Source organism: Eriocheir sinensis, chromosome 61, assembly GCF_024679095.1.
Source record: "Eriocheir sinensis breed Jianghai 21 chromosome 61, ASM2467909v1, whole genome shotgun sequence".
Classification (NCBI taxonomy): Eukaryota; Metazoa; Arthropoda; class Malacostraca; order Decapoda; family Varunidae; genus Eriocheir; species Eriocheir sinensis.
The window spans coordinates 6,879,040-6,895,479 of NC_066569.1; the positions used below are offsets into that span (position 1 = coordinate 6,879,040).

Below are 16,440 nucleotides of genomic sequence, written 5' to 3' on the forward strand. Positions count from 1 at the left end.
GGGCAGAGGTGTCAATAGGATTTTTTATGCAGATTGTGAAGGATGAAAATTGCACAGTAATAGTTCAACAGCCATAAGGGTACATGATTCTGCAATGTGCAAGAGTTTATAGTTCCGAGGAGGTGGTGAATGTCCTGAACCACCCTTGCCCTAAAAAAATAATGGAAAGAGGAGAAAGAGAATGTCGGAGCGGGAGGAAAGTAACCAGGATGGAGGAAGAACCAGAAAAATAAAGAAAAAAGAAATACAGCGGACTGGCTACAGAGCTAAATAACTTCATACATAACTTAAATACTGTGCTTGTAAAGGTTAGGGTAGAGGTGTTAATAGGATTTTTTATGCAGATTGTGAAGGATGAAAATTGCACAGTAATAGTTCAACAGCCATAAGGGTACATGATTCTGCAATGTGCAAGAGTTTATAGTTCCAAGGGGGTGGTGAATGTCCTGAACCACCCTTGCCCTAAAAAAATAATGGAAAGAGGAGAAAGAGAATGTTGGAGAGGGAGGAAAGTAACCAGGAGGGAGGAAGAACCAGAAAAATAAAGAAAAAAGAAATACAGCGGACTGGTTACAGAGCTAAATAACTTCATACATAACTTAAATACTGTGCTTGTAAAGGTTAGGGTAGAGGTGTCAATATGATTTTGTATGCAGACTGTGAAGGATGAAAATGTCACAGTAATAGTTCAGCTGCTATAAGGGTACATGATTCTGCAATGTGCAAGAGTTTATAGTTCCGAGGGGATGGTGAATGTCCTGAACCACCCTTGCCCTTATAACTGACCTTGTGCTGAGGTGAAATTATGAGAAAGTAGAATGTGGAGAGAAGAGAAAATATATAGATGATTCTGTACTGTGCTTGAGTTTATAGTTCAAAGGGACTGGTGAATGAACTAAAGAAAAAGCCTTGCCCTCATATCTCATCGCATACACCCATGAGATTGTGTTGACATAGAATGATAAGTGAAAAGGAGAAAAATATAACTACCTTCCAAGGAATATGACATAATTAGTTGACAGTTGCTTAACCCAATAGCTGCGGGGATCATGTTTCTTAATGGCCCCTCTAAGCGAGAAAAATGAAAAAAATCGTCACATAAACCATTTCATAATATATATTAATGCATTTATCAGTTTATGCATCATCTATTTATGGGGGTTTATATCAAGGCAAAAATTTAGACCGTCGCTGGTACACGGTAAAGCCAAAAATTTGCCCCGTTTCTGCTACCGGGTTGAGATGACAAAAGTTTTCACAGCTCACTTCCTCTGTGACTGTCCCAACAAAAGATTTCCACATATCAAAGAAAATAATCACAGAATCAATATAAATTTCTGCACATTCCTTAAAGACAGAGAGGAGCCTTATTTCAGCAGGAGATGTCCGAGAAAGCACAAAAAACACATGCAGTATATAGGTACCTTACTCAGGGACTTTACCACAAATCAGAAAATAAAGATCAAATAGAAAATAAAAATAAAGAAATAGATATAGAATGGATAAATAAAAGATCTTGCAACTCTCCTCTTACTAGCCAAGGACAATTAAATAGGGAGCAGGGTGTTAACAGACTCATGTTTTCCTTGGTATTTAGGCAGAGTGCTAGAAGGCCCCACCTGGCTTATGCAAGGGCTAAGGGACATACTTTTAACTCAGTAGCTGCGGGGATCATGTTTCTTAAAGGTCCCTCTAAGCGAGAATAATGAGAAAAAATCATCACTCACGCAAACCATTTCATAATATATATCAACGCATTTGTGATCAGTTTATGCATCATCTATTTTTGGGGGGTTTATATCGTGGCAAAAATTTGGCCCGTCGCTGGTACACAGAAAAGCCACAAATCTGGCCCGTCACTGCTACCGGGTTAAACATTTCGGCCCCATTCTCACATATCTGACAAGGCTTTCATAGGAGTTTTGAGGATTTCTCTGGGCAGTTGTATGGCCTTGGTGGTAGTTTGGCCTTTCCTCTGTACATTGAACCTAAGAAAGCCTATGTAAAGGGCAAACGGTCATATTTTAAAACATTTCGGCCCCAAGCTCACATATCTGACAAGGCTTTCATAGGAGTTTTGAGGATTTCCCTGGGCAGTTGTATGGCCTTGGTGGTAGTTTGGCCTTTCCTCTGTACATTGAGCCTAAGAAAGCCTATGTAATCATATTTTAAAACATTTAAGCTCAAATTTGACAAGGCTTTCATAGGAGTTTTGAGGATTTCCCTGGGCAGTTGTATGGCCTTGGTGGTAGTCTGGCCTTTCCTCTGTACATTGAACCTAAGGAAGCCTATGTAAAGGGCAAACGGTCATATTTTAAAACATTTCGGCCCCAAGCTCACAAATTTGACAAGGCTTTCATAGAAGTTTTGAGGATTTCCCTGGGCAGTTATATGGCATTGGTGGTAGTTTGGCCTTTCCTCTGTACATTGAGCCTAAGAAAGAACCTAGGAAAGCTTATGTAAGGGCAAAGCTTCATATTCTCAAACATTTCGGCCCCAAGCTCACATATCTGACAAGGCTTTCATAGGAGTTTTGGGCACTTCCCTGGGCAGTTATATAGCCTTGGTGGTATTGTGACCTTTCCTCTATATGTTGAAACTGAGAAAGCTTATGTGGTAAATATTTTGGTGCCCAAGCTAACATATTTAACAAGGCTTTTGTAGGAGTTTTGAGCACTTCCCTGGGACAGTTAAATGACCTTGGTGGTAGTGTAACCTTTCTCCTGTACATTGAACCTAAGAAAAAAACACTCATTAGAATCTGACTGGTCTCCTTTTGGCCTTTGGAAACAGTTGATCTTAGCTTGTGATTTGTGTGGAATGTGAATGGGATACCTTCAAAATATCACTCTAAAATTATTACGTTTTGAACCTGTCATTCTCTTGTTTACAAATTAATACAAAGCTGTTATTTTATGGCTATATTTTCCAGTAACTCATTTCATTCGTACTTTAGCTTTGGATGTGTGGACGGGACAGCCTTAAATTTAAATCATTTCACAAGTCTATCAACATTTTCTGGCCGAGTGTATTTTCTCCATATGAATCAACAGCAGTTACTTTCTGGATAATTTTTTTAGTTCCTTAATTACTGTGTTCACTTAGGTCATAGTCAGAGGTAAGATATACACTTTTACTCAAGTACATACTGGGTAGTTTCGATGCGAGGCAATTAAGTACCGTAAAATATAAGACTTTCTAGATAAATTTTGTGGTTCCTTACTTACTGTGTTCACTTAAGGTCACAGTCGAGGGGGTAAGATATACACTTTTAGACGAGTACATACAGGGTAGTTTCGATGTGAGGCAATCAAGTACCGTAAAAAATATAACTTTCTAGATAAATTTTGTGGTTCCCTACTAATTGTGTTCACTTAGGTCAGTCAGAGAGGTAAGATATATACTTTTACAGGAGTACATACGGGGTAGTTTCGATGTGAGGCAATCAAGTACCGTAAAAAGATAAATAAGACTGACTAGGAAACATTGTATAAACATCTGAGAGGACATGCAACCTAGTTTTCCTTGAGAGGAGGAGACGAAACGTAAACTAATCCATAAACAACAATATAAAAAAAAAGGTTGATAAGTGCCGAGTGCGAAAACAAAATAAAAAATTACCTTAGACTCGCAGGAAAAAAATAGCAATCGTACCTCATTAGAATTGTTACTAAATCATAAACAACAATGAAAAAGGTTAATAAGTGTGCCGAGTGTGAAAACAAAACAAAAAAAGTACCTTAGACCCACAGGAAAAAAAATAGCAATCCTACCTCATCAGAATAGTAACTAAGCCATAAACAATAAAAAAAAGTTGATAAGTGCCGAGTGTGAAAACAAGACACTCTCACCTCCTTCCGCCTCTCTCTTCTTTCTACTTTTTTTTTCTTCTTTTTTATTTTATAGGAGTAGCAAGTTTTTTTTTTTTTTTTTTATCTTTTTGTGAGCCGTAGCCGTGTCCGTATGTAAAAAAATAATAAAATAAATAAAAAAAAGTAAGGGCCTACTACACAAAACAATATCAATCCTATCATTAAAACATCAAAAATCCTAGAACTTTTAGTCTTAGTCTTAGGGTTTCATCAAACAAACATTCAAGGTTTTTTTGTACACAGAGGTTGTTGTGGGTATTTCCATGGGTAGTTTTTGACCTGGTGATATTTTGTCAAGGTTTCTGCACCATGAATGTGAAAAAACTCATACAACAGATAAAGAAGATGAATGAATAAGAGGAATTAGGAGACAGAAATGACTAATGAAAGAAAAAAACAAGAAGAATAAGAGGATAAATCATAAAAGGGAGACAAAAGAGAAGGAAATAAAAAATAAAGATGAAATAAGAAACAACAGAGAAAATGAATAAAAGGAGAATGAGGAAGAGGAATTAGGAGATAAGAGATGAATAAAAGAATAAAGAAGATGATAAAAATGACATAAGAAACAACAGATAGAGAAAATGAATATAGGAAAATGAGGAAGAGGAATAAGGAGATAAGAGGTGAGTAAAATAATAAAGATGACATGAAAGACGACAAGGAGAATGAAGAAGAGAAGGAGACAGAAATGAAGAAGGGAATGACTAATCTCCTTCGTAGCCTTCAGAAATATTTGTTGTGAGTGACGAAAGCATCTGAAAGCACAGGCCTCGGAACAATGTCATCCTATTACCCCATCCGCTGCGATTGGCACGGATTTCGCCTTAACTGATAGCCTGGTAACATACACTCCCAGGTCTTTCTCTGCCTCTGTGGTGGATAGTGGAGTGTGTCCCATGTGGTATTGGTGTGCTGGATATCCCTTCACTGGTAGCCTGGTCACATACACTCCCAGGTCTTTCTCTGCCTCTGTGGTGGATAGTGGAGTGTTTCCCATGTGGTATTGGTGTGCTGGATATCCCTTCACTGGTAGCCTGGTAACATAAACTCCCAGGTCTTTCTCTGCCTCTGTGGTGGATAGTGGAGTGTGTCCCATGTGGTATTGGTGTGCTGGATATCCCTTCACTGGTAGCCTGGTAACATACACTCCCAGGTCTTTCTCTGCCTCTGTGGTGGATAGTGGAGTGTGTCCCATGTGGTATTGGTGTGCTGGATATCCCCTCCCAAGGTGCATGACTACATTTTTCCCCATTGAATTGCAGCAGCCACTTTTTGCTTAACTCCTGCAGCTTAGTGATGTCTTCTTGCAGGAAATCCGCAGTCGAGGGGCAAACTAGAATTACCTGGTTATGTCTTCCTGGTACGTTGTAAGTAGTCTACCTCCACTGGCTCACTCCTCCTCTCCTCTAATCCCTCTGTTCGCTTACTGTGTTAATACATGATGCAGTACCCTTATCTTGCTCTTATCAAGGTGCCATAAGCTATACTTCCCACCAACCCACTAAGAGTTATTTCCTGAGCCGGCCAAGGACACCCCACAGCTGACGTGTTACACGCTGCCTCCCTCTCCTCTATGACACCTCAGGATGCTAATGCTAAGATGATCTATGAGTTATTTCCTGAGTCGGCCAAGGACACCCCACAGCTGATGTTACCCGCTGCCTCCCTCTCCTCTATGACACCTCAAGATGTTAATGCCAAGATGACCATTAAGCTATTTCCTGAGTCAGTCAAGGATATCCTGCTGCCTCTCGGATTTTGATGCTCTCTCCTTTATGACTCCTCAAGATAAGACAAATGCAATACGTACACCTTTGAAGAGGGAAACGGATATGCATCTGTATACACAAACTTCTTTCCCTACTCCTATTCTTTCATATTTAGGAGAATCAACAAGCGGGTGTCTATCATTCTCCTGCAAACTCTAAATAAAAAAAACTTTCCTCCTATGCATGTAAGTAAAGTATGCAAGGTATTAGCTAAGACCTGGCCACCGCTCACACCTCCCAGTATAAATAAAGGGCATCAAAGGAAAAAAAAATTGATAGACCCAAACAGTCCCTTCAGTGAGCAGACAGAGATAAGAAAAATAAAAAAAAGAGAGGACAGAAGCAATATCTTAACCTTCATAGGGGAACGGATATGCAAAATTGAATACAAACTTTTTCTCCCACTCTTATTCTTTCATATTTACGAGAATCAACAAGTGGGTGTCTATTTTTTCCCCTGCAAACTCTAAATAAAAAGGCAATTCTCCTACTCATCTAAGTTAAGTATGCAAGGGTATTAGGTAAGACTTGGCCACCGCTATCACCTCCCAGTATATATAAAGGGCATCAAAGGAAAAAAAATTGATAGACCCAAACAGTCCCTTCAGTGAGCAGACAGAGATAAGAAAAAAAAAAAAGAGAGGACAGAAGCAATATCTTAACCTTCATAGGGGAACGGATATGCAAAATTGAATACAAACTTTTTCTCCCACTCTTATTCTTTCATATTTACGAGAATCAACAAGTGGGTGTCTATTTTTCCCTGCAAACTCTATATAAAAAGGCAATTCTCCTATTCAAGTATGTTAAGTATGCAAGGGTATTAGCTAGGACTTGGCCACAGCTCAACATCCCCCCACAATAAATAAAGGTCATCAAAGGGAAAAAAATGATATAGACCCAAACAGAGTCCCTTCCATGAGCAGACAGGGATAAGAAAAATAAATAAAGAGGGGACAGAAGCAATATCTTAACCTTCATAGAGGAACGGATATGCAAAATTGAATACAAACTTCTTTCCCTACTCCTATTCTTTCATATTTAGGAGAATCAACAAGTGGGTGTCTATCATTCCCCTGCAAACTCTAAATAAAAAAAAACTTTCCTCCTATGCATGTAAGTAAAGTATGCAAGGTATTAGCTAAGACCTGGCCACCACTGTCACCTCCCAGTATAAATAAAGGTCATCAAAGGGAAAAAAAATGATATAGACCCAAACAGAGTCCCTTCCATGAGCAGACAGGGATAAGAATAATAAGTAAAGAGAGGGCAGAAGCAATATCTTAACCTTCATAGGGGAACGGATATGCAAATTTGAACACACAAACTTCTTTCACTACTCCTATTCTTTCATATTTACGACAATCAACAAGTGGGTATCTATCATTCCCCTGCAAACTAAAAAAAATAAAAAAATAAATAAATAAAAAATTACCTCAACCTTCATAGGGGAATGGATATGCAAAACTGAATACACAACCTTCTTTCCTTACCCTTATTCTTTCACATTTACGACAATCAACAAGTGGGTATCTATCATTCCCCTGCAAACTAAGAAAAAAAACAATATCTCAACCTTCATAGGGGAATGGATATGCAAAACTGAATACATCAACCTCTTCTACACTTATTCTTTCACATTTAGGAGAATCAACAAGTGGGTGTCTATTTTTTCCTGGCAAACAAAAAAAAGCCATCCTGTTGCACATGTATACGTAAAATATGCAAGGGTATTAGCTAAGACTTGGCTACCACTCCTATCTCCCAGTATAAACACCCCACGTCAGTAAATCTCAAACCCCTCAGGAAAGACACACTCGCAACTCTCCTCACTGAGCCACGCAAACATCACGGGCGGTGTGCCAGGACTCATCGCATGCCTGCACAAACACTAACACATCCCTGACCTGTGGATGTGGCGGTTAATTTCAGTAAACGGAGCAAGGGTGGGGGCGTGTAACCTTATCCTCCTGAAGCATAGTGTTTTTTTTTTGTTTTGTTTTGTCACGCCACAGGAGACACGGTTAGCGCTTGGCACGGAGAGGAGAACAGTGCCTGCCTGGTGTGATGCTGTAAAGGACGAGGGAAAAGACTTGCGATGTACCCAGTTTTGTGAGGTATACGGTGATACAGGTCTTCCCCCGCCCCTTCTCTCCCCACCCAAGCTCTCGGTGTTGGATGGGTCGTGTGACATTTACGATCTTGCGAGGGAATATTTTAGTAAAGCTCCTTATTCACTCTACATTATTATCCACGTTTCCCACTTAATTTCATGTCCGCCAGTTGTGATTCAGTTGATGTATTTTCACTGATAAATCTATGTGGTGTTGGATGGGCCTTGCTTAGCTTTTAAGGTCTTGAGATGGGACGATTTAGTAATGTTTGATTTAGTAATGTTCATCTTTTTTACATATTACTCACATTTTCTACTTAATTTCATGTCTGCCAGTTATGATTCAGCTGAAGTATTTTCACTGATAAATGTAAATGGTGTTGAATGGGTCTTGCGTGGCTTCTAAGATCTTGCGGTAGGATACTTTAGTAATGCTCCTTATTCACCCTACATTATTACCCATGTTTTACACTTAATTTCATGTCCACCAGTTATGATTCAGTTGATGTATTTTCACTGATAAATGTAAATGGTGTTGGATGGGTCTTGCGTGGCTTCTAAGATCTTGCGGTAGGATATTTTAGTAATGCTCCTTATTCACCCTACATTATTACCCATGTTTTACACTTAATTTCATGTCTGCCAGTTGTGATTCAGTTAATGTATTTTCACTGATAAATGTAAATGGTGTTGGATGGGTCTTGCGTAGCTTTTAAGATCTTCAGAGGGGATATTTAAGTAATGCGCCTTATTCAGTTTATATTATTACCCATGTTTTACACTTAATTTCATGTCCGCCAGTTGTGATTCAGCTGATGTATTTTCACTGATAAATCTACATGGTGTCGGATGGGTCTTGCATAGCCTTTTAAGATCTTGAGATGGGATGATTTAGTAATGTTCATCTTTTTTACATATTACTCACATTTTCTACTTAATTTCATGTCTGCCAGTTATGATTCAGCTGATATATTTTCACTGATAAATCTACATGGTGTCGGATGGGTCTTATGTAGCTTTTAAGATCTTGAGATGGGATGATTTACTAATGTTCATCTTTTTTACATATTACTCACATTTTCTACTTAATTTCATGTCTGCCAGTTATGATTCTAGTCGATATATTTTCACTGATTAGTCATGTGTGATGTTTATGATCTTGGCAGTATTATAGTAATGTTTTTTATCTGTTCTTCTTTATTAAGAGTGCCTACTCATTTAATTTCAAGAATCCCAGTTACGATTCACATTGTCGGAAATCCGTTTGTAGTCCCAGATTGATGCAGTCCTCTCGTCAAGTATAATTATAAGCAAAACACAAATAAAAGATAACAAAACAAAGAACACTCCCTCCCTCTGCTTAACCTATTTGGCTGCTCTCTCTCTCCCACACCACCTCCACCACCACTGCACATAAACCAAAGTGATTTACCCTGGAAACTAACACACACTGACAAGATTTCCTCGACTCACATTTCACACTGATAAACTAACATATGAGGACAATGCACTCCCTTCCTGACACCTACCCACACCCCAGGTTTTGCAGAGCTGAGAGACAGAGAAAAAGGGGAAATAATGACAAATCCACTTCTCTTCCCTTTCTCTCTCTCTCGGTGTTAAGAAAGGTGACCCTAATCTGGAGCAATATCATAAAACAGCTACACACACACACACACACACACACACACACATACGTTTATAAGGTTGAGTCTTAACCCCTTGACTGCGGATTTCCTACCAGAAGACCTCACCAAGCTACAGGAGTGGAACAAAAAGTGGCTGCTAAAATTCAGTGAAGAAAAATTTAAACTCGTGTACCATGGGAGGGGATATTCAGCACGCCAATACCACATGGGAAACACTCCACTATCCACCACAGAGGCTGAGAAAGACATGGGAATATATGTTACCAGGGTACCAGTAAAAGCCATATCCGTGCCAATCGCAGTGGACGGGTTAACTACCTCAATCGAGCCAATCGTCATCCCGAGGTATTGATTTTTATATGAAAGAAAGAAACAAGAGAAAAAGAAAGGAGGGATCGGTAAAAAAAGTAAGATGAAGAGGATAGAATGAGAGACAGGAAAGGAGAATGTAAGGGAGGGAAGAAAATAACAGGAGGAAGAAAGAAAGAAAAAAGGATGGACTGATTTTTACATGAAAGAAAGAAACATGAGAATAAGTAAGGAGGGACTGGTAAAAAGTAAGATGAAGAGGATAGAATGAGAGACAGGAAAAGAGAATGTAAGGGAGGGAAGAAAATAACAGAAGGAAGAAAGAAAGAAAAAAGGACAGACTGATTTTTACATGAAAGAAACATGAGAATAAGGAAGGAGGGATCAGTAAAAAGTAAGATAAAGAGGATAGAATGAGAGACAGAAAAAGAGAATGTAAGAGAGGGAAGAAAATAACAGGAGGAGGAAGAAAGAACAACAACAACAAAAAAAGTGATGGATGGGCAGTTAAGTGAGGCTGCAGGGTGGAATCGTCCATCAGAGGGGGTAAATAAATAGAAGAAGTCCCTATAAATACCACACCCACCGTATAAATGTTTACCCTTCACACTTTTCCCCTTCGCCTCTCCACCTGCCTTGCCCCCGAGTCGCTCCACTGCTCCACTTACATTGCGGTTTAAGACGTTTATGTTTCTGTGAATGCACCTGTGTTGCTCGCCCAGGTAACTCTCTACGGATGGTTCTGCTGGTGGTGGATTTTCCCGATATGCATTTTAATGGATCTCGGTAGTAGTAGTAGTAATAATAATAATAATAATAATAATAATAATAATAATAATCTGGACACCTCTCCTCCTGAAATTGACCCCTCTTTCGGCAACCTCTTTGGATTTTTTTTAGGAGCAGTGAGTAGCGGGCTTTTTTTATTATTGTTTCCTTTTTTTGTGAGCCCTTGAGCTGTCTCCTTTGTTGTAAAAAATAATAATAATAATAATAATAATAATAATAATAATAATAATAATAATAATAATAATAAGGGTAGGGTGGGAAAAAATAGTTGAATTACCATATTTGACGGCTTATAAGACACCACGTCCCAGAAAATCACCCTATGTCCAATGACGGTACTGCCTATGGAGGCCCTCGTGAAACAACAACAATGGACTTAGAAAACTGAACCCACCCGACTTTATAATTAACGAGGCTTGCCCCCCCAGGCCCCTCCCCAAGGTAAAACGTATACGAAAATGCATTACAATAATAATTCTTTCACCTGCTAAATTATTACGAATATTGGTTTGGAGTGGTGCTCAGTAAGATTAACCGTAAGGTGGAAGGACATGGTGGAAAACTACTCAAAATCCACCAAAAATTCAAGAAAAATGTGACCCAGGAATTAGAACACCAGTACCTAATTCACTGAGTTTAGAGCCTCACCTGAGCGGGAAATACAGGTAAAAATAAAAGTATGTGTATGTGTTCATCCATAGGTGACACCCTAAAGACATATTTCAGTACTGGTATTGATTGCCCAAACCAATCAAATCAGGGAAACAGTAACCTAGCAATCAGAGGAACAATATCTAATTTCATACTTCATATACTGACATCTAATTCCTTTTACCTGTGTTCCTCCCTCAGGTAACACACGGAAGACATATTTCAGTATTGATTAACCTGAACAATCAAATCAGGGAAACAGTAACCTAGCAATCAGAGGAACAATATCTAATTTTACACTTCAGACACTGACATCTAATTCCTTTTACCTGTGTTCCTCCCTCAGGTAACACACGTAAGACATATTTTGTTATCAATTAATCTGAACAATCAAATCAGGGAAACTGTAACCTAGCAATCAGAGGAACAATATCTAATTTTACACTTCAGACACTGACATCTAATTCCTTTTACCTGTGTTCCTCCCTCAGGTGACTCTCTAGGGATGCTTTGGTGGCTTGGGGAGGAAGGACAAGGAGGAGGAAGGTCAAAGCCGCCAAAAATAGAGGGGGAAAAAGTGGTAACTGAGGAAGTGGAACAGAAGTAGAGTTTTATTTTTATGGTTATTACTTTATATTCCTTTAATTTACCTGTGATACTTCCTCAGGTGATTAACTATGTTCCTTCTGGTGGCTTGGGGAGGAAGGACAAGGAGGAAGAAGGTCAAAGCCGCCAGAAATAGAGGAGGAAAAAGTGGTAACTGAGGAAGTGGAACAAAAGTCGGGTCTTATTTTTATGGTTATTACTATATATTCCTTTAATTTACCTGTGATACTTCCTCAGGTGACACTCTAGGGATGTTCTGGTGTTTTAGAGTGACAGGACAAGATGAAAAAAACAAAGAAATCCACAAAAAAAGGGAGAAAACAAGACAACCAGGAAAGTAGAACAGGAACGAGACTTAATTTTCCTTTTTATATATATTTAAACGTCATCTCACCTGTGTTTCTAGCTCAGGTGACACGCTAGGGACGCTCATGTGTCTTCAGGTGAGTGGACAAGGTGGAAGAAAATAGGAAAAGAGGAAAAAATGGAGAAATAAAAATGACAACCAGGAAATTAGAACAGGAACGAGACAATTTTCCTTTTAATCTATATATAAACGTAATCTCACCTGTGTTTCTAGCTCAGGTGAGACGCTAGGGGTGCTCATGTGTCTTCAGGTGAGAGGACAAGGTGGAAGAAAATAGGAAAAGAGGAAAAAATGGAGAAATAAACATGACAACCAGGAAATTAGAACAGGAACGACACAATTTTCCTTTTAATCTATATTTAAACGTAATCTCACCTGTGTTCCTAGCTCAGGTGTGACGCTAGGGGTGCTCAGGTGTCTTCAGGTGAGAGGACAAGGTGGAAGAAAATAGGGAAAGAGGAAAAAATGGAGAAATAAAAATGACAACCAGGAAATTAGAACAGGAACGACACAATTTTCCTTTTAATCTATATTTAAACGTAATCTCACCTGTGTTCCTAGCTCAGGTGTGACGCTAGGGACGCTCAGGTGTCTTCAGGTGAGAGGACAAGGTGGAAGAAAATAGGAAAAGAGGAAAAAATGGAGAAATAAAAATGACAACCAGGAAATTAGAACAGGAACGAGACAATTTTCCTTTTTATCTATATCTAAACGTAATCTCACCTGTGTTCCTAGCTCAGGTGAGACGCTAGGGACGCTCAGGTGTCTTCAGGTGAGAGGACAAGGTGGAAGAAAATAGGAAAAGAGGAAAAAATGGAGAAATAAAAATGACAACCAGGAAATTATAACGGGAACGAGACAATTTTCCTTTTTATATATATTTAAACGTCATCTCACCTGTGTTTCTAGCTCAGGTGAGATGCTAGGGGTGCTCATGTGTCTTCAGGTGAAAGGACAAGGTGGAAGAAAATAGGAAAAGAGGAAAAAATGGAGAAATAAAAATGACAACCAGGAAATTAGAACAGGAACGAGACAATTTTCCTTTTTATATATATTTAAACGTCATCTCACCTGTGTTCCTAGCTCAGGTGAGACGCTAGGGACGCTCAGGTGTCTTCAGGTGAAAGGACAAGGTGGAAGAAAATAGGAAAAGAGGAAAAAATGGAGAAATAAACATGACGGCCAGGAAATTAGAACAGCAAAGGGACTCGATTTTCCGCTTAAACACGACTTTTACTCCATCTCACCTGTATTTCCCGCTCAGGTGAGACTCTAGGGACGCTCAGGTGTCTTCAGGTGAGAGGACAAGGTGGAAGGAAGGAGAAATCCACAAAAAAAAGGAGAAAAAAACAAGAGCGCGAGTCCACCTGTCAACACGTCACTCTTGGGGGCAGGGAGAATTGGAACGCCTCTACCTGTGGATACACCTGCCCTTAATTACCCCCCACACACCTGTTATCACCTCATACACGTGGTTATAGGTTGTTTCTCCCTGTTAGAGTGGGTTTAGTGGCTTGGGAATGGGTCTATGTTGGTTGTTTTAGGTAGTTTGTGTGATGGGTAGTTTTGTTTAATTCTCCATGACACCAAAACAGGGATCATCTTCATTAATTACCGTTTAAACACCTGTTACCGGCTCGTACAGGTGTTCATATATGGTTTCTCTTCACTATATTGAGTTTAAGTTGTTTATTTATAGTCCTAAGTTGGTTATATTAGGTAAAATTGTGTTGAAATACTCGTTGACGCCCAAACTACTTAACAATCTTGCCTCAGTCACCTTCCACACACCTGTTAGCGGGTCATACAGGTGTTAACAAATGGTTTCTCCTCACTAGAATGAGTTTAGGGGGTTTAATTACTGTCCTGGTACTGTACTGGTTATATTAGGTAAAATTATGTGGAAATACTCGTTGACAACCAAACTACTTAACAATCTTGCTTCAATCACCTTCCACACACCTGTTAGCGGGTCATACAGGTGTTAATATATGGTTTCTCCTCACTAGAATTTGTTTAGTGGGTTTAATTACTGCCCTAAGTTGGTTATATTAGGTAAAACTGTGTGGAAATACTCGTTGACACCCAAACTACTTAACAATCTAGCTTCAATCACCTTCCACACACCTGTTAGCGGCTCATACAGGTGTTAATATATGGTTTCTCCTCACTAGACTTCGTTTAGTGACTTTAATTACTGCCCTAAGTTGGTTATATCAAGTAAAATTGTGTTGAAATACCCGCTGACACCCAAACTACTTAATAATCTTGCTTCATTCACCTTCCACACACCTGTTAGCGGCTCGTACAGATGTTAATGTATTTTTTTTACACTATTATTGGTTTAGCGGGTTAAGTTACGGTCCTAAGTTGGTTATATTAGGTAAAATTGTGTGGAAATACCCGTTAACACCCAAACTACTTAATAATCTAATTTCAGTAACCCTTGACACACCTGTTAATGGCTCGTACAGGTGTTAATATATTTTTCTCTTCACTGTAATGAGTTTTATGGGTTTATTTGGGGTCTAAATTGGTTACTAAAGTGTCTTGAAATATTCGTTGGCGCACCCAAACAACTACAAGATAACAATTCAATTTCAATAACCAGTTGGGCTTCAGTAATTTTTCTCTCGATATATTCAAGTTTATCGGGAGTTATTTATTTCTCTTTATTGGGCTTCGGTTATTTTCCCTCGATTCATGACTAATCCATTATATCAAACAACACTATATTAAATTATCGACACCACGTATAATTAGCTCATCCCAGACATGAAAATAAGCTATACACTCTACACTTAAAAATCTATCATGTTTTTTTCGTGTGTCATAACCATCTATTAACGTATTAGATCCATGTTGAATTACTACTGGAGTGAGAGACATTCATCACTTGACTAGACGCAGGAATTAAAAAAAAGCAGAAAATGGATACGTAGAATTATTGAATATATCTGAATTTAATAATACTTAGGATTATTAATACATTACGAGAACGAAGGCAGTTTAAGGACAAAATATAATGTCTCGAGATAAGGGTACAGCAGAAGCCAAAGAAAGTGGCCTATGGTATTGAGTTTTTATAATAGAAAGAAGAAAATATAGACAAAGGAAAGCTATAGCCTATCAGAGTTTTACCAGCGACGGAGATGAAAGACTTGGAACACTGGTTAACTCTTGCATACGATAGCTGGACAGTACTTATATAGATGGGGATGGGTAGGAAGAGAAAGGTCCTCGAGTTTCACCAGTAACACGATGAAAGACTTGGAACACTGGTTAACTCTTGCATACGACAGCTGGACAGTACATAGATGGGGATGGGTAGGAAAAGAAGGCTGGTAGATGTCCTCGAGTTTCACCAGTAACACGATGAAAGACTTGGAACACTGGTTAACTCTTGCATACGACAGCTGGACAGTACATAGATGGGGATGGGTAGGGAGAGAAAGGTGGTAGATGTCCTCGAGTTTCACCAGTAACACGATGAAAGACTTGGAACACTGGTTAACTCTTGCATACGATCATGGGTGTCGTTTTTGATTCTCTCTCTCTCTCTCTCTCTCTCTCTCTCTCTCACACACACACACTGAAAAACTGAAATGTAATGGAACTTACCAATAAAAAGTAGTCGATTGGCGAGATCTATCGTCATCCCGCTCCTCACACCGCAATGCAACATAACGTATGGACATTTTAAGGATGTAGGAGAGCTAAACACTGTAGAACCTTCCACTCTCGAAGTTGAACTAGAAATGAGTCTACTATGATAATTCAGCACAGGGAAGTCCAGGTGGAGCAATGGGTGGAGAGTGACCTGACTAATACCTGACACCACACCCTTCTACTTAAACACCTGGAAATGACAGTTCTGCGGCATCACAAGTCAGGTGCTGAGGTCGACTCCACCCTTCCTACCTCCATGCATACGATAGATGGAGAGTAAAGGGAAGAATGAAGTTTGGTGGAAGGGGAAAATAAAGACGAAGGTAGCAAGTTTAACACCGAATGGGATGAATGATTGGAGACACTCTTGCATACGATAACTGGACAGAAAAGGAAAGAATAAAGTTTGATGGAAGGGGAAAATACAGACGAAGGTAGGTTAGATGTCGTCAAGTTTAACACCGAAGGGGATCAAACTTTATTCTTTCCTTTTCTGTCCAATTATCGTATGCAAGAGTTAACCAGTGTCTCCAGTCTTTCATCCCCTTCGGTGTTAAACTTGACGACATCTAGCCTACCTTCGTCTGTATTTTCCCCTTCCATCAAACTTTATTCTTTCCTTTTCTGTCCAGTTATCGTATGC

The 16,440-nt window shown here is 39.2% G+C and overlaps 1 protein-coding gene across 6 annotated transcripts in view; it reads right to left on the reverse strand.

Moving 5' to 3' along the window:
• The window catches only part of LOC126986290 (ceramide-1-phosphate transfer protein-like), a 36,463-nt gene extending 20,622 nt beyond the window's left edge, over positions 1–15,841 (reverse strand). For 3 of the 6 annotated variants that reach the window (XM_050842267.1, XM_050842265.1, XM_050842266.1), the window contains exon 1: positions 15,750–15,841. In XM_050842267.1, the coding sequence (XP_050698224.1) occupies positions 15,750–15,826 (77 nt within the window). In that variant the 5' untranslated portion in view covers positions 15,827–15,841. Of the gene's footprint in view, positions 1–5,218; positions 5,384–13,375; positions 13,544–15,749 lie in introns of those variants that run through there. The other 3 variants (XM_050842268.1, XM_050842269.1, XM_050842270.1) reach the window with 3 other exon arrangements.
• Positions 15,842–16,440: the final 599 nt, after the last annotated feature.